General features: G+C 37.0%; 1 protein-coding gene and 2 long non-coding RNA genes across 3 annotated transcripts; 2 read left to right on the top strand and 1 right to left on the bottom strand.

Moving 5' to 3' along the window:
* Positions 1-1362: 1362 nt before the first annotated feature.
* LOC138053922 (uncharacterized) lies at positions 1363-10410 on the bottom strand. The gene is made up of 13 exons (XM_068900452.1): positions 10350-10410; positions 9354-10116; positions 7960-8060; positions 7359-7593; positions 7068-7180; positions 6481-6761; positions 5902-6072; positions 5226-5322; positions 4601-4798; positions 3597-3757; positions 3077-3183; positions 2222-2581; positions 1363-1726 (listed from the first exon to the last, which is right to left on the bottom strand). Exons 1-13 carry the CDS (start codon positions 10408-10410, stop codon positions 1603-1605), a joined length of 2772 nt encoding a protein of 923 aa, XP_068756553.1. The 3' UTR covers positions 1363-1602.
* Positions 10411-10845: 435 nt separating this feature from the next.
* On the top strand, positions 10846-12937 carry LOC138050516 (uncharacterized). The gene is made up of 5 exons (XR_011132639.1): positions 10846-11359; positions 11461-11526; positions 11817-11876; positions 12669-12722; positions 12897-12937. It is a non-coding gene; the product is annotated as an uncharacterized lncRNA (long non-coding RNA).
* A 1994-nt stretch (positions 12938-14931) lies between these two features.
* On the top strand, positions 14932-15855 carry LOC138050515 (uncharacterized). The gene is made up of 2 exons (XR_011132638.1): positions 14932-15070; positions 15452-15855. It is a non-coding gene; the product is annotated as an uncharacterized lncRNA (long non-coding RNA).
* Positions 15856-21962: the final 6107 nt, after the last annotated feature.

Here is a 21962-nt window from a genome sequence, read left to right as displayed (position 1 = left end):
CTTATTTTCCTTCATCTTTTTATTGAAATAAGTCTCTTTAGTTGTCCTTATCAATTTAGATACTCGATTTCTTGCTTGTTTATACTTAAGCCAGTCATTGGCAGATTTGGTTTGTCTTGCGTTTCGCAGTAGCTTATCTCTTTGCTTTATTTCTTGGGCTACTTCACTTGTGAACCATTTCGGTAGAATTTTCCTTTTTAACCTGTTTGTGTTTAAGTGGCAGATGTGTGTTTACAACATCTTCAAAGATTTTAAACCATGCATCAAGGACATCATTAGAGTCTTCAAAGATGAAAGCAGAATGCCAAGGGGCATCTTTCAAAGCATTATTCAACTGCTCGTTGTTGAGCTTTTTAAAGTCCCTGTAGGTTATAGTCTTATGTTCTTTTTCCATTTTTAGTCTCACGCTTAAACGTCCTTATTCCAACAATAGGAAGATGATCAGACAAACCGGATGATATTGTTCTGATGGTGTTCATTCGTTCAGGATGACTGCTCCAAATGTGATCTAAACAAGTGTCTGAGAAAGGCCTGGTAATTGCATTAATGAGCTGGACAGTGTTTTTATAAGTGGGTGTTTCTTGAATTAAGTGGAGGTTAAGTAGTGGAGGTTAAGTAGTCGACATTAAAATCACCCAATAAAATAATTTCCTTATTGTTGAGATAGACATTCTCAATATTTTTTGCTAATCTCTCCTCATCCGCACTTTGGAACGAGGGTGGTTGATAGATGCCTCCAATAAAAGTGAACGCTTAGACTTGTAGGGGCAAACTTCTTACGAAAGTGATTCAATGCCGTCAGCTTCAAGTTTAGGCCTTCTTTCCCTTGTGAACTAAATTCCCAGTGAACTTGGAATTCCTAGGAATTCCTAGGAATTCCTAAGAATTCCAAAGATTTCCAAGACATGCAAATTAGAGCAAATGCACAACCTTGGAATTATTTGGAATATCTGGGAATTATAAAAATGCTACTTAGAATTACTGGGAATTTCTAGGAATTGTTGCGAATTTCTGAGAATTTCTGAGAATGCTCAATCTGAAGGCTTATGAGCTTGAAGACAGGACTTGGAATTCTTGGGAATCTATGGGAATCAGAATTTTGTTACTGACAGAGAGAAATTGCCTGAGAAACTTAATAGAACGGCCTAGTACACTTCTAAAGTCTTAATGTAAATTTACTAAGTATATTACCCCAAACATAGCCCAGCAATCCCACGAACAAACCAATACCAAAAGAACTAAAAGTATAACCAATGTAATTCAAGAACTATGATGTTATAGTGAGGACACTTCGACCGTGAACACTTGATTTTTTGTACATTTTTTAAAGATTCAAAGAAGAAGAAGAAGAGTATGGCAAGGTTGATAACACATTTAGGCATTAACTGTTAGTGCAATATTTTGACACCAAAAGTTGTGGGGTATACATGTAGTATAAGCTATAACAAAATTAAATTGTGTTTATTTTAACAACTTCAACACCTAAGTGAAACTTCAATTTTTCAAGTGTAAATACACCCTTTGTTGTGTTGGGATTTTACTATTTAGAATACATTGTACTCCATCCTAATGTTTTTTATGCTTGCAATGTCTCCAATTGCTTTAGCCACACACTCCATTGAAATTTGGCAGGCGTACGAGGCATGGTTGGTCAGAGTTCCCTTCCAAATAGAACACCTTTTCTTTAATTTCAGCAACTTCTGCCAGTTGAAGTTCAGTTTCATTGCTAGAAGATCATAAAATTATTATACATGACATTAGACAACCCTTGATCATGAATAATAAATACAATATAAATACACAAAAGATTTTTTAATACAGTGAATAGTGCACTAATTTCATAAAGCAATGATCAAAAGCATATTACATAAGAATGAAAATAAAACATAAAAATACATTTCAACAATAATATTCAAAATCCTATTTGAATAAAAAGTTGAAATTACAATTTAAAATAATTCATGATGGAGTAAAAGAAAGCCCAAAATATTGAGTTTTCAACAAACACTTGAATATACTAAATTTATCCTCTTTCTGAATGTTGGTTGGTAAAAATTTGTTTCACAGTTTATATAATTATTATGTGCAAGCTCGTATAGTTTTAGAGACTTTTTTTAGAGTTAGGTCTTCAACTGAAATATTTGTTTATTGTTAACAGAAGTAAACTTATTTATTGTACTTGCGTGACTCTGATAAATAAGTATTGAGGTTAATGGAGTACCTTTGAGACTTCATTCGTAGAATGTGACAACCAGCATCATCAAAGAAGAATGGGTTGTCCAGGCTGGGCTCTATTACTTTATATACCACAAGTATTCTTCCTGACACCTTGTTCCAAATAAAGAAATTTATGTCTCCCACTATCCCACTTGACAGCAAGACCACAGAGGCATTTCTCTTGATCATCCGAGTGTATTCCCGACTGAAAAAAACCTGCCCATTCCTCACAATTCTCAAGACTTTGAAGTTGTCAGGTCCACACTTGCAAAGGACTTCATTCACCAAATGTACTGGAAGCCCTGCCAGCTTTTTTGCTCCTCCAGCAACCTGACAATCCTTAGCATCTTTAAGGTTCTTCAACCTGTAAACAAGTTAATTAATAAATTAATCATGTCATAATACCCATGAAGAGTTCAGATGTAGATTAAGCCATTATCTACCTTGCTGTGAAGCAGTCACCAGGAATATATTTCAGAGGCCTAACTGTTTAGCATTCTGAGCCCCTCTCAAATGAGTTATTTGACAAGACATGATTTCACATTGCCTCTTTTCACCAATTAGCATATTTCTATACTTTCAAATTGTCATGGAAACCTGTCATAAGTTTGGAAGTAGCCTGTGATGGACTAGCTTCCCATCCAGCTGGGGAGACAAACAATACTCAAGTCCCTTCATTGTTGCAGAAATGGAAGTTAAGAACCAAACTGCTAAGTTACAATGGCTTATGTAGAGACTTTAATTCAGCATAGAGACCATTATTAAATGCTTCTGCAAGTAAAATATCATATCATTATTTCTAATTGCTTGTTAAAAACTAGAGAGCAATACAATTAAAACCCAATCATGGTTGATATACCCTCTTTTCGTGATCAGCATTCTTGTTATAAACTCCTTGGTTGCTCCAGCTGTGATTAGCTCAACATCACTCATAAGACGGCTCTGGGCATGCAACATCCAAATCAGCTGAGATTATAAACAACATAGTGTCAGTCAATAATTTAGAAAAAAAAGTCTCTCCTTTACTGTGTAATTTTTCATTGTATGTCACTCTGTGGTAAAAATTTTTATTATTAAAACAAAAAATGTCAAAAGATGGACCTATTAAGCTTAATTTGACAAGGTCATAATTAAAGGAGAAAAAAGAAGTATTTTCAGGCACGCAAAAAGTAAATGTACAACCTTGAGGTAAGCAGGTGAGTCCATGCCAAAGTGAATTTTAAATTGCTTATACCATCACAGTACTGTTAAGTAAGGCAAGCACATAACATAATTGACTATTTGATTTATAAGCAAAGTGAATATTTGAAATGTAAGTTGTATTTATATGGCACATACTGGCTATTGTTTAACTAAAGAATATGAATGGCATTTTTTACCTGTCTACAAACATTCCCAGTGCCGTGGCAAAAATCCATGAGTGTCCCATTCATATCTTCGAAGCCAAAGGTGGACCAAGCCCAAAGTGGCCCCCAGCCTTCAACATAGTCAACCAGGTGGGCACCTGCGTTGTGCACGTTGAGACCACAACTTCCATTTCCTACAAATGATGATTACATTTATATTAATTAAGGATTTCTAAGGAACAGAGCAACATGTTTTGCAGTTGTTTTAGATTTTTCACATGCCTTCAGAAACCGGTCTGACATTTGTCCCTTTGATTTAGCTTTCATCTTGAGCGACTGCGTGCATCTCATCTTAAGGAAATCATATTTATTGACTATGAACAGTGTACACACAAAAATACACACTATGACATTTACAAGTTCTTCAAATGACCAAATAGTTCTTTGCAACCCTTACTACAGCTATGACGAGACTCATGAGGCCGATGGAAAAGAAATCTTTTTAATCAACAAAGTTAAAAAGAAGTACAACTGTGAATTTGAGTTGTGGCACCTGGTCATCGCACAAGTAAACTATATAGTTCATTGTGAGCATTATTTATGACAACCACAAGATTTGACAATAAAAATCTGCGATAAAATATTATAAAACAACATGGCACGACGTTTTGACGTTTCCAGAACGTCATTATCAAGTAAAAATGAAGTAATGAAATAGAGTATATATATAAAGTGAAGATATGAATAAATTAAAAGGCATTAAAAGTTAAACAAAGAGTTTGGCCCTAATGGAGTCCACAAGATAAAGTTAACTTAAAACCTTACTGAACAATATCAGGGACATGTAACGATGTTCACTTGTACAGGGAAGTACATGTAGTGGCCTTGGACATAATCTCAATTACCTCTGATTTAAATCATGAAATTTCATAGGAATTATGGGCACATGCTATGCACTTTAGCATTTGTTAGCTGAGATATACGTGTACATGAAGCCTATCATTATAAGGAAGATGGAAGTGAAATGCACTTCATACCATAGAGAGCCTGAAAGTCCTTGTAGAATCTGTCTAGTAGATCTCTTGCTCGCTTCAACTGGCTTGGAGTGATTTCACTACCAAGAAGTATATAAATTGCTTCTGAGAAGCGGGCAAAATGTTGGAGGTATTTATCTGGCAGATAACCAACCAAACATGGCAAAGCATAATAAAGAAGCCATGACTGCAACTCGGAGGCTAGAAAAACAAAAGACAAGTCATACATTTTCTGTGAAAGGCACCGCATAAATACCAGTTAATAATGCAACGTTTTCAAGTGGTACACCATGGAAATACCATCAGTCAGTTGAATTTTCTCAGTTATGTATACACAAAGTGAGTGTGTATACCAAGAAAATACAAGTGGCAAGTGGGATATTCCATGGTATAGGTCCACAAGATAGAATTGCATTTTGAACTAGTTTATACCATGCCATAGAAAAAAAATGTGGCCAACACAATCAATGCAACACACAGTACGCTCATCACAATGGGAAGGTTGGGTGTTAAAAACCGTCGAATATACAACGGCTTTCTGTATTACAATTGGCTGTATTTCCTATTGCAGGGTATAAAAGTTAATACTGTGGCTTTATGACTTCTACAATTGTAATTGCAGCCGTACCTTTAAAGTTCTTGAAATGTTTCTCCAGGTCTCTTGGAAGTCGGGCTAATACATCTGGGGGTCGCATTTGAAGTATGCGTTTGTTAATCTTTTTTATCTACAAGTGCATAAAAGATTATGTATCTTAAAAAAAGTCTTGACATTTCCCTTGACAAAATATTGACTGTGAATGGAAATCACTTGTAGGATATTAAAAAAAAAAAAAAAAAAAACCTTCAAAGGCAGGTGACATCAAACAATCCTGCAACTTACATGTACCAAATTGTACTCAAAGCATTTAAAGTCGTCTGTTAAGTGCGTCTCAACGACACACTTAAAACAAGACATGAAAGTTGTCAGACGTTAAATGCGTCTGTCTTATTTCTCGTTTTTATACTAGACGTTAAAGTTGTCTTGAGACGACTTTAACGTCTCTAGCATAAAAACGGCCATTTTTTAAAAGTACTCACAATATGTACATGTACATCCAACATTCACAATTATATGCAAAACAAGAGCAAAAAATTTGTATCTTAAAATAAAGTCTTGACATTTGCTCTGACTAAAATTTGACTGTAAACTGAAATCAATTGTGGGATATTGAAAAAAAAAAAAGCAACATTTAAAAGCAAAAGCATTGAATTTCTAGTATAAATATCCAACAAATAATTCTTTTTATTCCCTAATCAAATCATACCTGACCACCAATAAAAAATTCCTTCTTATGGTTGGTTGAAGAGAACCATTTGTACAGAAGAGTCTTTGTTACACCCAACAAACATCCATGCATGTAGTCAGGAACCATCCCAAGAACAATGTCAAACCAGGGCATTAGGGCCAAGCAGGAGACATCAAACAATCCTGCAACCTACATGTAACAAATTGTACTCAAAGCTAGGTGAATGGCTGCCATAAACAACATTTAAATTTTACGTAAATTTAAACTTAACATCACATTTATTTTTTATAAGTACTCATAATATGTACATCTAATGTTCACAATTATATGCAAAGCAAGAGTAAAGTGCATGCTAGAATACTTGTAAAATATGCTAGTCATAATAAGAAAAAACAGACTTATAAACAGAAACAGCTTGCTAGTATGCAAATAAGATCATGTCCCATGGTACTCTTGTTTTTCTTTGGTACCAAAGGTTGAATGAGATAAATAATTATTTTTGGGGTAAAAATAATGGTTTAAGTAAATTTTCATGAATGGCTAAAACATAATATGCTCTATCCATACAAGATTCCAAACTAAAGTTACAGTAGTCACCTTTTTTTGGCTCTGATTTGCTTTAATACCATTTTCCAGAAATGTTGTCATAGTCCTGTTGGGAGCCCTCTCAGTTGCAGGCCTGTATGGGTAACATCGGGTATGCCCCTTTCCTTGGGCAGCTACAAATCCACTTTCCTCACATGTCAGACAACCACCCTCACCATTATGTTGAGTCATATATAAAAGGTATGCCTTCCCTTGTAAATCAGTTGAGCCAAGCAGTACAGCAGCTTTGACATTTACTGTTGAAGGTTCTTGTGGCAACTCAATGGTTACTCCTAAAATGGAAAGTGAAAAATGTACCCTAGGTGAATATGTGAATTAATGTACTGTAATGGACTTTTATCACTATTGAGCAGTACCTGCAAAATTGAGATACAATTATTTACATAACATTAACATATTTTATTCACACTCGATGACCTGGAGCTTGTTAGGCTCCTGGCTTAGGTAGCTAATGAGTCCAGTTTAAATTACAACAATACCATGTAGATTAAACTATAACAATAAGAGCACTTGAATAAACACTTAGGTTGCCATAGGATGCTTTAAATACTGTTTGAAGGCATGTCTCAAACACCCACCTTCCTTGTACAGTTTGTTCATTTGAGTGGCAAATGGCTCAAAGAATGCATTGAATGGTGGTTTTCCCTTTCCCTGCCAAATACCCCATAGCATCATATTTGTCTTTGAAAACCTACGATGTAAAAAAGTTAAATAAGTAAAAAGAAACATTTCTTCTTGGTTCATACAATAAAAAAGAATTGTCTTTTGATGAGGCTCCACTCAAATATAGTTTTAGGTAACTTAGGATATAAGGTAGATTAAATATTTACGTTTTCAGGAAATGATAGATTTCAATAATTTTTTTCTACCTGTCTGGAGATGGAAGTTCATTGATAGCTAAAAACACAGGCCAAAGGGATACGCTTGAGGAGGAATATAAAGGGGCACCATCTGTGTTGAAGATGAAACTTATGTTGGATATATCACTCAGGAACTGTCCAGGTCCACACAATCTTGTATAATATTTCCCATCAATGATGTCTGTGATTATTTCTTTTCCACGTTGCTCACTTCTCGCCTGAATAATTTGCCATATCCCTTCTCCTTAAAGAAAAAATTAATAATTGCTTATTTACTAAGTTGTGAATCATACGTCTTCCAATTTTTTTTTTTTAAATTTGATATATCTATCTATCTAGTCTACTTTGATACATAATTTATTCAAAGTATTCAATTCGCAAGTTACGAATCGTATTAATTTTATAATTGCTTGGGTTTTTTTTAATTATTTGGTAGTTTACTGACTAAATCAAATTAGCCCCCCCCCCCCCACTGCGAAATAAATTATTTCAACAGTCATTTTGATCTTACGAGGGCAATGCCATAAAAATAAATGCCTCGTTCACTCAGATATTGCATGTTAATTATTGTAAAACAAATCAGAATTAAGACTGCCGAGGTTCTACTTACGTTCTAACAAACACTTCAGTTGACTGAAGATGTCAACAGTTACAAAACTATTTTTGTGCAGCTTCTTCCCTTGCTGGTGGATACTTCCCTTATACCTCAGACTGCAAGAAAAAAATTAAGTTTCTCAGATAAGCAAAGTGTACCAAAATTCAGCTCAAAATCCATGAAATCATGCAATGACAAGCCAGTGATATCAAATTTATGTACCGTAGCTATTCGGTTATAAGGCGCACTCGGTTATAAGGCGCACCCCAAACTTAGCAATTTAATCAATCTAAGTTCTCTAACTGAAAATTACGCGAAAATACTCGGTTATAAGACGCACCATAAAATTGAGAGTTATCAAAAGGATGTGATGAATTTGAGAGCAATTATCCTTACACAATTGGCATGCAAACTCTTTTTGTTAACGTAAACAAAGTGAAAAAGTCACGCATTTAATGATATATGTAAAAACAAAAGCTAAAAGTTGACACCAGAAATGATAAACATACAACCCATACACTTTTATTTGAACCTTCCGACTTAATAAATAGTCAGAGTTCAGACTTCAGACTTCAAGCGAAAGCGAACGGCGAAAAACTCCCACCGAAAGTCATATTCAAAGGCGTTCGACTGAATATCAACACACCACCAAGGATGCAAATTTCAGTGCACAAGAAAGGCTGGATGAACGAAGAAGGTATGTTTTATCTCCACACTGTGTGTTCAGAGAAGAAACTTTTCATGCCAGCGACAAACATGATTCTCGGAATTCGAAACAAGTTTCGAACGATTGTGTTGTTGTCATCAGTATCACGTTACTGAGCACATGCTTTTAAGCATGTATGCAAATTTCCATTTGTTTGCTTTTCTCTTGAAGTCGTTTTTTTAATTGACAACTAGTGTCCTTTTCTTGTGTTGTTTAAACTGCAAGTTCTTCTCAAATTGTGATCTTAAGATTTTGTTGCGCGAAAATACTTGGCTATAAGACGCACCCCAATTTTAGCACTAACTTGCCACCCAAAGACAGATTTTTCTTGAAAAAACCGTGCGCCTTATAACCGAATAACTACGGTATATAATTGTACCTTTTTGGTATGTTTCAGTGGCACATCAGGTGAGTTTTGTGGAGCCAAGGTTCATATTTTGGAGATGCAGTGGAGCCAAAACTACTCTATAGCTAGACAAAACAATTCTGATAAGCTACCTAAGCGTAACAATAAGGTACAATTAGTTATTTACCATACCCAAATTCAGCCCAAAATCCTTGCTATTGTGCAGTATCAGGTCAGTGACTTGATATCATAGGATACCAGTGCAGTCAACAATAGGCTTCTGATTGGCTAATTGTGAATTTGGGTACAGTTAAAGACTAAATTATACATGCCCACAAAGTGCTGATATGTACATACCCATTGCAGCCTGGCGTTGAACAGACCACTTGATCCTCCACGTTTGTTGGAAACAGACGGAGACAATTTTCACAAATGTCATAGGTGAAAACAGTACAATTTCCACACACTTTCTGCACATTTGAGTAAGTTAAAGATTGCAATAGCTCGTTTGCTGGGCAGAGCAATTTCAACAAATCAATGATATCTTTTGCAGCCTCTGTCGTGATGCAGTGTCTTGCAATTAACGAAAGAATAGACATGCATGCTTCTTCTTGGGCTGAAAATGATTTTTGTGGGAGGTTGTCATTCGGTGCTTCATCATCAGGCAAATCGACTGAATCTTGGCAATCGGTATCTGAGTCCCCAGACTCTGAGAAAAACCCAGAAGCTACTGAATCAGAGTCACTGTCGGACGAAATTTCCCCACACTCGCTGTCAGTGTCTCCTGAACAACATGTAAATGTTTCACAAGAAGGTAGTGTTTCGGCTTCGTTTTCATTTACAGTGCTCGTGCTCTGGATTTCCTCCAAGCTGGTTTGGGACTCCGCATATGCGTTCTCTATTTCCTGCAATGTGCCTTCATATTCACATGAAGTCGAATGATCTTGTTCCCTTTCGATTGCTTGTTGAGCAAAAAAGTAAGACTGAAGGGTCAACGAAGAAGATGAGTTGGACGGTGAAGACAAGTTTGAATTTTTCGTGAGGTCATATTTGGTCGACTTTGGTACTGGAACACTGGGATCATCAAGGTATTTCTTATACTTTCGTTTGCTATATTCCACTATTAGAGAACAAAGAGATCAAATAAAGACTTAATGAAAATAACTTTAAAACCCCTTGAATGCAAGAACTGTTCGAAAGTATGGATCAATTTCTTAATTTTGCCGTGGACAGAACTTAAGTGACTTTCGATCCTTTGTTTCCTCGACAACGATCGGCAACAAATCGAGCATCTAAAAGATGTTCCATTCTCGTGATTTATCTCTGTATAGAGTAGGTTTCCCGCACAATTACCAACACAACTTGGATCCATCCTCGAGACCATCTCACATGGATCGTCCAGGACGCCACGCATTATTGATTTATTGATACTGCAATCGGTTAATCCAGCGGATTCTCTCATGTGAAACCAATCACAGTCACGAAGCATGATTTCACGTGACTTTGGCGCCTTTTTCCAATCTTCTCGGTTGGTCGCTTGTGCGTGGAAGAGCGTGGAATACTCGATTGTTAACTTAAGCATAAACTTGCTTTCTTCAATCTGCAATTAACTTAAGATGGTTTTCATTGTTGTGCAATGGGTGAACGCAAATAGCGTAAGTGTCGTTAATGAAAAAAAAGTTGTTGGCGAGAACGTCGAACTTAAAGAAGGCAGTACGGTAGATGTATCGGCGGGTATTAGTAAAGGAAGGATTGCCATTTACAAGGCGGAAATTTTGAAAGTATGCGGTAAGTGCTAAGTAGTACATATATCTTAAACTCTTTAATGGTTGAGGCTTTAAGCTGCACTTGTCCAGTCACTGAAATTCAAAACATTGAAAGCATCACATGCACGTAAATGCGGCAGCCGCCATTGCGGCCCGGATTACGGTGAGAAATCAATCCTTTGTACGCAGCACAAGTCCGTTTAGCCTTTCTCCGTTATTAAGTGAAAACAATTTTGTTTCGATTACCTTTTTAAATCTTCTCTTTAGACTCCCGGTCGAATTTTCTTAAACTAATAGAACTTTCAAACCGAGATGATTTTAAGTTTAACCGAGCGTGAGCTTTAGATGGTCGTTTAAATCGGCTCACAGACCAAAGTCCACGTTCCAAAAAATCTAAGCGGCCTTTCTTCAAATTAACTGGCCGGTGTAAAACAGGGCTACATTGCGGGAGTTTCAAAGCTAATTGAGAAATTTTATCCACTTAAAGTTGCTTAATTAAGTCTTTTTATTCTTTATTGTTAGGAACAAAGGCAAAGGCTCTGGAGTTTGAGGCAAGTTTGGTTAAGAAAGTTGCTGACGCTCACGGTGATGTCAACGGTAAAGTTTCAATTTTTGATGTTTATAGACTCACTTGTAAAAATAAATAATGCAACATACAACTACATTTATAATCAGAAGCAATTTTATTATTTTCCCAGGTAATAAAAGCAGTAAAAGAAAACGGAACCCATCCCAGAAAGTGAGGGAAAATGTATTGGAGCAAGGTAAATTAAAGAAAAGCATAAGAATGTAAACCAGTTTCACAAAAATACTATTTTGATTCAATCAAAGTGCATTTAAACAAATCTCATATTAATTTCAGTATACTCATTCAATCGAATGAAATAAAACCTAAAACCACTTGAACAATAAAATGTTGTTCAGTTGGGTTTGACTGCTGCATGTTTGATTGGCTACCCTGGGCATTAACTGTATTACAAGTTCTTTTATTTTTGTGTTCCTAAATTGTATTAATGGCTAACCGCTTGGCTTGTCTCAAATTGACCTAATGTAGATAATAGCGAGGACAGAGAGGAGGCAGAGACATCCAGAAATCAAGGGAAGGGTGATAACGGTAAGTTTTTTACCCATTATTATTTTTCATGCTGTTGTTTTTACTTTTAAAAATATACATAGGACCCTCCTCATGCTCTGATTGGTTAAAAGTCCATGTTTTATCAGAGTGTTTTATTGTTTTTCATTAACCTCTATATCATAAAGCAAATGAAGGAGTCAAAGCCGTGTATTACACTGTGACAAAACACTCCGGACATTTGTGAACACTCAAGAAGTGTAGAAAACATGAGCCGCAGGCTCGTGTTTTCTACTCAACAAATAGATTCCATGTTGCCGTGCGTCTGTTCAGTAATAGATCGCAGATGACGTCAAAATGTGGTAAGAACAAAAAAGTGGCACACGAGGCGATAGCCGAGTGTGTCACTGATGTTCTTTCCACATTTTGGCGTCTTCTGTGATCTATTACTGAACAGACCCACAGCAACATGGAATCTATTTGTTTTATATAATGAAGAATTAAACTTTATTCGCATAAAAGCTGATGGTGACGTCAATCGTGCGTCTGTCCTCTAATAGATCATAGGCAAGAAGCAATCAAAATCCGTCAATAACTTGGGTTATTATATTATAATATAACAGTATAATACTTATACATGGCTTAGGCTTCTTTGTTTGTTAAGTAACTAAGTGATTTGGTTTAGATTTCATTTTACCGTGTGGTGTTATGTCTTGGATTTTAATAACCATTGAAGAAATAATATTATGTGCACATTGTTGTGCGTTTTGTTCTTATTGCAAAAGACTACAAAGGTGTATGATTGATATGTAATTAATGGGATTTATTTTTCAGCTGATCAGCAACCCCCTAAGAAAAAAAGAAAGACAAATGACAAGAAAGCGAAAGGTAACCCTTAATCATCAATCAATTTCATGTTGCAATCCACAGTCACAGTGATCAACTGATCAGTACTCTTTTCACACTTGCATTGGTGAGTTAGTGAGTACTAATTTTCAACACTGTAGTACCCATTTTTTTAGCCACCTTTGACTGTTTTATTTTTCAAATTTTATTTTGTAGGTGACAACGAAGATAAAGAAAATGAGCTGGAAAGAAAAAAGGTAATTGGGTGGGCATTTAGTGCTGTTGATTAAGACTCATTACCTTTCAGTGCCTAATTTTAGTGGTGTTTATGCTTAATTTGAAATGTGCAGTCAATTTCCCTCATTTTCCAAATTGTGAACTTTTCATTCACTCACTCAATCACTGCCTATGATTCTTGCACTGGCACACAGGGCAGCAACAAAGAAACTGACCACAGCTGTCTGTCCCCAGCCAGCTTTTGGATGAAGCTCCAGCTGTGACCCAAGCCCCTCATCTCTGTCTCAACTGTGCATCCCCATCTATTTTTGGGTGAACTTTTTATACCAGCATATGTTTTACATGTATCATGTATCCAAGTAGTGAACTTTTAACACCAGAATATATTTTGCATATAATATGTGATGGTTTATATGAACTACTTTTCATTAAAGAAAATTCACTATTTTCTTTTCAAAGTTGCAACAATCTGTACAGCAAGAGAGGATAAACCGCATTTTGCAACAGCGCAGAACACCTACAAGTACAGTTGTAATTCCTGATGAAACTACCGACACATCAGTACAGTCAAAGCCACAAGCACTTCCTGTCACACCCAACACTATCCCAAACAACCCCCATAAACAGTCACCATCACCATCAGCTACTGTATCAACACAATCTTTGTCACATGACACACCTCATGCCACACACACAATCACTTCCATCCCTCACACTTTCACACCATCACAACCACCCTCATCTATACACAAGCCATCTCTCATTCCAAACACTCCTACTTCCAACCCTCATATCATTACACCAACACAATCCATACCACCCACTTATAATCCATCCACAGTAACACCCACTGCCAATCGCCGTCCCATCACACCATTAAATACACAACGTACATCACCTATGCAAAACACTTTTACCACATCACCTTTTCACATTCCACCCCAGCCACAAACCCATTACACAAATTCATCTCTTTCACACCATGACCATTCCTCCAGCTACAGTTCACTGCTGGAGGATGATCTAGAACTACAGGACTTTGGCATGAGGCATGATCAGGGACCATTACCATCAAGTGAAGTGAATAGTGAATGGACCTCATTCACTACTCATTTTACTCAACAGTTTGAAGAATTGAAGGGAAAAGTTGAGGGGCTTCGTTCAGAAGTGAAACATCTCAAAAGAATTGTGAGGGAATTGAAGGTAAGGATAAAAATATGATTAATTATTCCTTCAAGAAAGGGGTAATAAAGTTGCTAATGCCACTCATGACAACTGCATAAAGGAGGAATAAACAACTGGCCTGACCAGTGTAGTTGGAAGCAATTTGAGTTTCCTTTTGGGCCTTTTTACTTGAGTTAAGTCTAATATTACAGCTGGCTAATTTGATTGATTCAGGCTGGCGGGTCTAAAACACAGGTCATTGCTTTACCAATACTGGAACAACCCTAACCCCCTACTAATACATTGTCTTAGTGTAGTATTTAGGCCTAAAACACTGTCTTAGTGTAGTGCTTCCGAGAAACTTTGGCAGTCTTTTCTGTTATTTGTATTCCCAGTTGCGTCTGCTCTAGTAGTCTATCAAGGAAGCAGTCAAGCGACCAGCTCATTAAATTCTCGATTCCTTTCACTCGATTCTCGACTCCTTTCTCGATTGTCTTTCCTCGATCCTCGGTTCAGGCAGCTCGATTCAGGCAGTTTAAGTATGTTACTTATTTCAAACTCTTATAGGACTGTATCAATACTAGTAATGGTTTATATTCTCTCAGAACAATTTTACAAATTAATAATGAGCTCTTTATTTCTTAAGGCCAACCCAAACTATTCAAGTGCTCCAGCTGATAGAGCAACCAGTACAGGAGATCCTGAGGTACTTAATGAGAAATGACTAAATTTCTTATTTGTATTGAACCAGTGTACAAATAAACAAGCAGACAAAAGGCCTAACTCGCTAATGTGGAATTTTTTTTTCTTACAGTTGACTTATCTTGCCATGATAAAGAATACAACTAAGCCACTCGAGGGATTGAAAGTCTTACTTTACAAGATGTTTACTGTTGATGAAGTAAGACTATCATCTCTCAAGGGAAGAGTAACAGCATCTGGTGGTGAGGGTATTGCTCTGGACAGGGAGAAGCTGGACTTGATCTACTGTAAGTTAGGGTTTGTTGGAGGTTAAAGTTATGTTGTGTAAGTGTTCTGGAAATCTGAGAAGTAAAATGCTGTGCTTGAGTGAGGTGAATCCAAGGAAAAAACCCTTTTGCACTGAATATATAGGAAGTAGAGTCTTGAGAAACTGATTGGTTTGAAAGTAATAATTTAAGTTGTACCATTGTTCCAATGAACTATCAGAATGATTCTGATAGTTCATTTTGATAACAAAATAAGAGGTGAAAGAAAAATACTTTCTGGTTGAAAAACTCCTGAAAGGAGGTCATTATACCACCAAGCAATAATTATCAGCACTTTAAGTGTAATTAAAAACATTGAACAAAGTGCTTATTAATTTGCAACCTTTATTTATTCATTTTTAGGTGCTATGGAAAAGAGATACGAGTGTAAGAGGGCAGCGGTGGACAATTTTATTCGAGGGCAACAGCGAAAGCTCCGGGGACAATTTTTGAAAAAGCAGAGCTAAGTCCCATTGGACTTCAATATTGTTTTTCCTTTTTTTTTTTTTTTTTTTTCAGTTCTACATGTAAATGTTCTTATTTTTTGGTTTATGGAAAATTATTAACCAAAAAAATATATATTATCTAAAAAAGTTCTCTTTAAACAAGGAAATATAGTATTCGTTTTGTTTTATTTGACCTTCATATCTGTTTTCAGTTTTACTTTTGATACTTGATGTAAAAAAAAAAAACAAACAAACAAGATAATTATTCTTATTTTAACATTCATGAAAGCCAGTGTAATTAAACTATTGATTTGAAACCTGTTTGATGTGACCTCAGTATTACTTTATTTGTTATTTTAAAGCTGTGCATTTCAACAAAATTTGTCTGGCCTACAAATCATGAGAAATTCCCAGTTTTTCTCAGATTTTCCAAAAAATTCCAAGCTATTCTTAAAAAATCCTACAAATTCCAAGTTATTCTCAGAAATTCCTGCAAATTTTGGGAAAATTTCAAGGTGGGTATCTTTGAGTTGGAATTTTTAGGAATTCCTAGGAATTCCGAGTCAGCTCTATGTAAACTTGGAATTCCTAGGAATTCCTAGGAATTCCCAGTCCGAATTACCGTGAAAATTCACACCTTGGATTCCTAGGAATTCCTAGGAATTCTTAGGAATTTCTAGGAATTTTTTCCTAGGAATTCTTAAGAAATTCTTAGGAATTCCTAGGAATTCTTAAAGTTATCTCACAAGGGTTTGGCAACTACCATGTTGTTTACAAAAGCCAAAATCCCTCTGCCCTATCTACGAAGTCTGTCTTTTCTGTAAAGTGCATAGCCTGGAATATAATAAAATGAGTCCGGTATTTTGCTGGTACAAAAAGTCTCAGTGAGATAAACTACATTGAAGTCTTTGAATTCCTTCGAGAACATGACTTTTATCTCCTCGAACTTGATGTCAGTGAGATGCATGTTGAATATTCCAATGACAAAGTTTCAATCCCTGACATATACAGTACTGTGCAAAAAGAATGCAAACGAATTTCGCTATTTTTCGACGAAATATAACGAAATTTCAGGCGAAATGAATTCTTGTGCGAACTTCCTCGAATTTTCGAAATGCCTATTGTTTCAGTAAAAGCGAAAATTCGCGTAACTTTCGCAACGGCAGCGCGAATTTTCGAGCGAAATTTAGTTGCGACATAGCGAAATTTCAAGTGCTTATCGAAAATTCGCAGTGAGCATTTGCCTTTTACATGTAAGTTAACGTTTGAAAAAGGCCCGTTGAAGCGTTCATAAGTAATCACCGAGAGCCGATTTCCGTATTAAAGCGACCAAAATTTAGTATAAACAATCGAGGGTGGTCGCTAACTAGAGCTTTCAGCGAAAGTCTGTGGGATTTTTAAATTATTATTGATGGTAGAAAAGATTACGTTCGGGAATGCACCTATTAAAAATTGGAAACTTCTTACTTCGTTTACCGGAATGGTTGCTTATTTGTTGACTTAATTTGTTGAATAGTAAACGACTTTATTTTTTATTTGTGTGATACTTGCGTGACTTGAGCAGTTTCATTCACGTCATGTTTACACGTAAGGTTGAGAGAAGAGTACAGTTGTTGATTCCATTCATTTATTAAAATGCGAAATGCTAACTGACACATTTTCAAGATTACGATATTTCGATTAGGTTCTTGAGTTTTCGTTTCAGTACGTATGAACTCCAACCGATATTTCGTTGTCAGATTAGCGAATTTTCGTCCTGTGTTCGAACCTTTGTGCGGCTCAGCGAAATTTCTTTGAAATTTCGGCCGAAAAATCACACTTCTTCCTCCGAAATTTCGAGAGAACAATAACCGAATTTCGACGAAATTCGCTTGCATTCTTTTTGCACTGTAGATGTTGTTAAGGAAGAGGGCGCTTTTGACTTACTTCTGGTTAGGACAGGACCAGGATTTACTTTAACATCATCTGATACAAGAAGGCTTAACAATGTAAGGTGGAAAGGCTTTTCCAGCAAAAAGAGTAAAGCGTATCTGTAGTAAGAAGGATAACTTGCTTTGTGAAGAACAGCATCCTTGGTTGAGACCCACATAAGACTCGAATGAAGTAATATATCGGCTAAAGATTTGCTACTAGTAACTAGTATCTGCCCAAAACCCTGTTGAGAATAATTATGCTTTTCGGTAGGATGATGTTGAAGCAAAAATGAAACCAAGACACGGAGCACAAATAACGTGACCACACACCGTGACCGCATTACTTCGCCATTCAACGTCCACTGGAGTTCTGCCAATGTGAATACCATACTTGACAAAGGAGATGAAAGTCCCTCGGAAACGTTCGTCGATTCATATGATGCTAAGCAGGTTGTTTGTCCCAACGATAAACATAATAAAACGTGGACACTGTGCGAATATCAAGATCACACTTATGAGCAGTCATCAAATAATGCCATCACTCCTATGAGTCACCTGTTTTTAAAGACAGAGCAAACACATCGCGAAATCAAATGCAATAAGGATGTCTGTGCCAATAAATCTGATGGGTTGTTCAGGTCGTATGCAAGGGAGGAGAGAACGATTCATCTAAAGAGGACAGGACAAGAAATAAGAGTTCTTAGGCTATCGTTATATGAAAATGAAACCGTTTTGTTTTGTTTTGTTGTTATATTTGATGACGCTTCCCCACTTGGATAGGCACTTTCGTGACCCCAGCCCTGGAAAACTTAAAACGTCATTTGTGTTCATCGTGGACAATGGGTGGATATGCCATGGAGTCTGTTTGTCCAGATGTTACTTGTGCAACTACCGGTACTTAGGTTTCTTGGGCTAAAGAAAATTTGTCAAGTGTCCTTTGCCGAATACCACAGCAAGCGGAATCTGGTGCAACGCGTACATGCCTCAGAAGAGAAGGTCCTTGCCAAACATGGACCATTCAAGACTCCTAAGCACGATAGTTACACGGAGGAGCATAAGAGGGAAATGGAGGAAAGGGCAGAGGAAGTCCGCATCGTTTTTGGCCAAGCAAAATTTGCAGGGAATCCAATACTGTGCGTGAGGGGTTTAAAAGGAGAAGATTATATTTTTGATGATGAAGAGGAGATGCACAATTTTCTTGCCATGAACGAGCAACAGAAAGTGGAATGTCCGCTTAGCTATGAGGTAAAAATAAAATAAAGTCAGTCAGGAATTAAGTTTGCTATGGGGCTTAAACGCTTCATTTCAAGGACAGTATGCAGAAGATTATCAAATTCTAGAGAACGATACTGGCTCCTCTTCCCAAACAGCCTGGAGAGACAAATATACAACAGCAATTTTCGATGACTCATTTTCACAGCATGAAAAAAGGCATTTACGGACAATTAAAGTTACGTAAATCTGCGTAAAGTTGGGTCAACTACTTTACGCCACTTTTACATCTCTTATAAAGTCTTGTAAAGGTACGTTTACGCCTTAAAACGTAAAGCTTGCGTAAAGGTGGTTTAAAGTCGATGAGCCTAATTTACTTTTCTTTACGCACATTATAAAGTTTGCGTAAAGTTGAACTTTACTAGACCGCAAGTAAAGTTGCTGTAAAGCTAGGGTAAATGTGTTCAGTCAGATTACGCTTGTTTTTGTTTTACGTGATGGTTTTAAACCGCATCTTTCGCAAAATTACGAAGCTTTCATAATAGTCTAGCACAAATGCACTCTGCCCGCAGGGTAGTGCAGACGACATGATGTGTTTCTCTCAGGCCCAGTTCAAACGTCGCAATTCACATGTGCCGAATACAACTCAAGAATTATCTGCATGTGAAATGCGACGTTTGAATAAATTAAACTCGACAGAATTGAATTATATTCGACTGAAGTTCCGCAGTGGTTTCAAACGTCGCATTTCACATGTGCCGAATAAAAAACAAGCAGTTCTCATTGGCTTACACTAAATCAACATTTATGAAATATGATCCGTCCAGTCGCGAAGGAAGGTTAAAATTCTAGTCAAAAATGGGCCAAATTAAGAAAGACTCCAGACGTTTCTCCGTGTCGTGTTGTGTAGTCAAGCCGCCATTTTGCATTCTTAGCGCCAGTTCCTCTCGGACTCGTCTCGTGTTCATCCATCCCTGATCCCGCCGCGCCAATCTCCACGATCATGGACCCAGATGAAGTGAAAATCTAGGCCATCTTTGTCAGTGAATTTGTATCCGTCCACCAAATTGATAGTTTTAGTAATTAAGAATGTATATATTTGCTTATTTTTCATGGCAGTCTTGTTTCCAACCATTTTGGACTGAAATCCCTTGTCGTCAAGGAGGCCAAATTTTGCTTAATGATTAGCTAAATCTATCAACTTCCTGTTCTCCAAATTAGAAGCCAACAGGAAGTAAAGCGAATTTCCGCGAACAGAAATGGGTTATGATTGTAAGTATCAATTTGGTGGACGGATACAAATTCACTGACAAACCTTAACCCTAGATTTTACCTTCTCGTGGAGATTGACGCGGCGGGATCAGGGATGGATGAACACGAGACGAGTCCGAGAGGAAGTGGCACTAAGAATGCAAAATGACGGCTGGTCAACACGGAGAAACCTCTCGAGTCTTTCTTAATTTGGCCCATTTTTGACTGGAATTTTAACCTTCAAATGGGTAAAAGTTTCATTTTCATTTAATTTTATGTTTTTTTCATGATCCCCGGCGATCCGAGTTGATCCGACCCGGACTGGCGGTCCGAGTTGATCCGGTCCGACTTTGTACCTGAAATATAGTGTTTTGACTGGTTGACAATTCGACTGGGCTTTTCGCACATGGCTCTTCCTGGCGATTTTCTGATTTCCGTTTGTGTGAAAATCAGCGCAGCGTGCAACGTCTTTTACGTGTACATGGGCCTTTAAGTACGTACAGTACTGTCTTTCTAAAAGATATCTTGCACTGTAGACACTATATCATATGACAACACTGAAGATAGAAACACAATTTTCAATGTGACATGTTTGACATTTGTATCCGTCCACCAAATTGATAGTTTTAGTAATTAAGAATGTATATATTTGCTTATTTTTCATGGCAGTCTTGTTTCCAACCATTTTGGACTGAAATCCCTTGTCGTCAAGGAGGCCAAATTTTGCTTAATGATTAGCTAAATCTATCAACTTCCTGTTCTCCAAATTAGAAGCCAACAGGAAGTAAAGCGAATTTCCGCGAACAGAAATGGGTTATGATTGTAAGTATCAATTTGGTGGACGGATACAAATTCACTGACAAACCTTAACCCTAGATTTTACCTTCTCGTGGAGATTGACGCGGCGGGATCAGGGATGGATGAACACGAGACGAGTCCGAGAGGAAGTGGCACTAAGAATGCAAAATGACGGCTGGTCGACACGGAGAAACCTCTCGAGTCTTTCTTAATTTGGCCCATTTTTGACTGGAATTTTAACCTTCAAATGGGTAAAAGTTTCATTTTCATTTAATTTTATGTTTTTTTCATGATCCCCGGCGATCCGAGTTGATCCGACCCGGACTGGCGGTCCGAGTTGATCCGGTCCGACTTTGTACCTGAAATATAGTGTTTTGACTGGTTGACAATTCGACTGGGCTTTTCGCACATGGCTCTTCCTGGCGATTTTCTGATTTCCGTTTGTGTGAAAATCAGCGCAGCGTGCAACGTCTTTTACGTGTACATGGGCCTTTAAGTACGTACAGTACTGTCTTTCTAAAAGATATCTTGCACTGTAGACACTATATCATATGACAACACTGAAGATAGAAACACAATTTTCAATGTGACATGTTTTTATTTCAAAAATTTACCACTAATTGAACAACTCGTTACCAGAGGTGTGTTGCATTAAGTTGGCTGAGTGCGACGCAATTGAGAGATTTAAATAGTGATATAGATACATGTATTTCAGCAAGGATCCACAGTACATGTACATTTACACCACAGAAACTGGTTGCAGTGATTCCTCTGTTGCCTAACCAGACCTGTGTAACACTGTGAGTCAGATGTAATCTAAATAGCATGATGTACAGCCTTTAGAATCTCTATGCGGTGGCCAATTTACATTATCAACTCTGTTGATAAAACAAATTTTTTGATATACATGTATTTTGTTTTCTTTAAAGACCAAACATTACTTACAACTAGGACTTCCCTAAGTCCATTAAGTCCATAACTTAAAGTACCCCATTCACACCAACAAGACATGTTTAATGAACCTAGGTTTGACAAAATGAAAACCACTCACAGAAAAATGTACGACTGGCTTCTATATGAGATTCAGGTGACTTTCAATACATACTTTGATATGTGCTAAATTTGTAGTCAACAAAAACCAGTATTCATGATTTAAAAAGAAAACACTCTGAAACCGTGTTTAACTAAACACCTTCAAAACATGTTCAAGGTTTGGTGTGAATGGGGCATTAGTCCTGAAGAATACTATAAGTT

The sequence above is a fragment of the Montipora capricornis genome, chromosome 6 (assembly GCF_036669925.1).
Source record: "Montipora capricornis isolate CH-2021 chromosome 6, ASM3666992v2, whole genome shotgun sequence".
NCBI lineage: Eukaryota > Metazoa > Cnidaria > Anthozoa > Scleractinia > Acroporidae > Montipora > Montipora capricornis.
The sequence above is the reverse complement of the archived record's forward strand: the minus strand, read 5'-3'. Positions and strand labels throughout refer to the sequence as shown.

What these genes read in the sequence shown, in the direction of transcription:
- LOC138053922 (XM_068900452.1), bottom strand. Translation starts at nt 10,410, where the DNA reads ATGCGTGGCGTCCTGGACGATCCATGTGAGATGGTCTCGAGGATGGAT. An exon ending in GATGGATCCAAGTTGTGTTG is followed by an intron (nt 10,117 to 10,349) that starts GTAATTGTGCGG and finishes GTTCTCTAATAG; the next exon opens with TGGAATATAGCAAACGAAAG. An exon ending in CAAATCAGAGCCAAAAAAAG is followed by an intron (nt 6,073 to 6,480) that starts GTGACTACTGTA and finishes TGTTACATGTAG; the next exon opens with GTTGCAGGATTGTTTGATGT.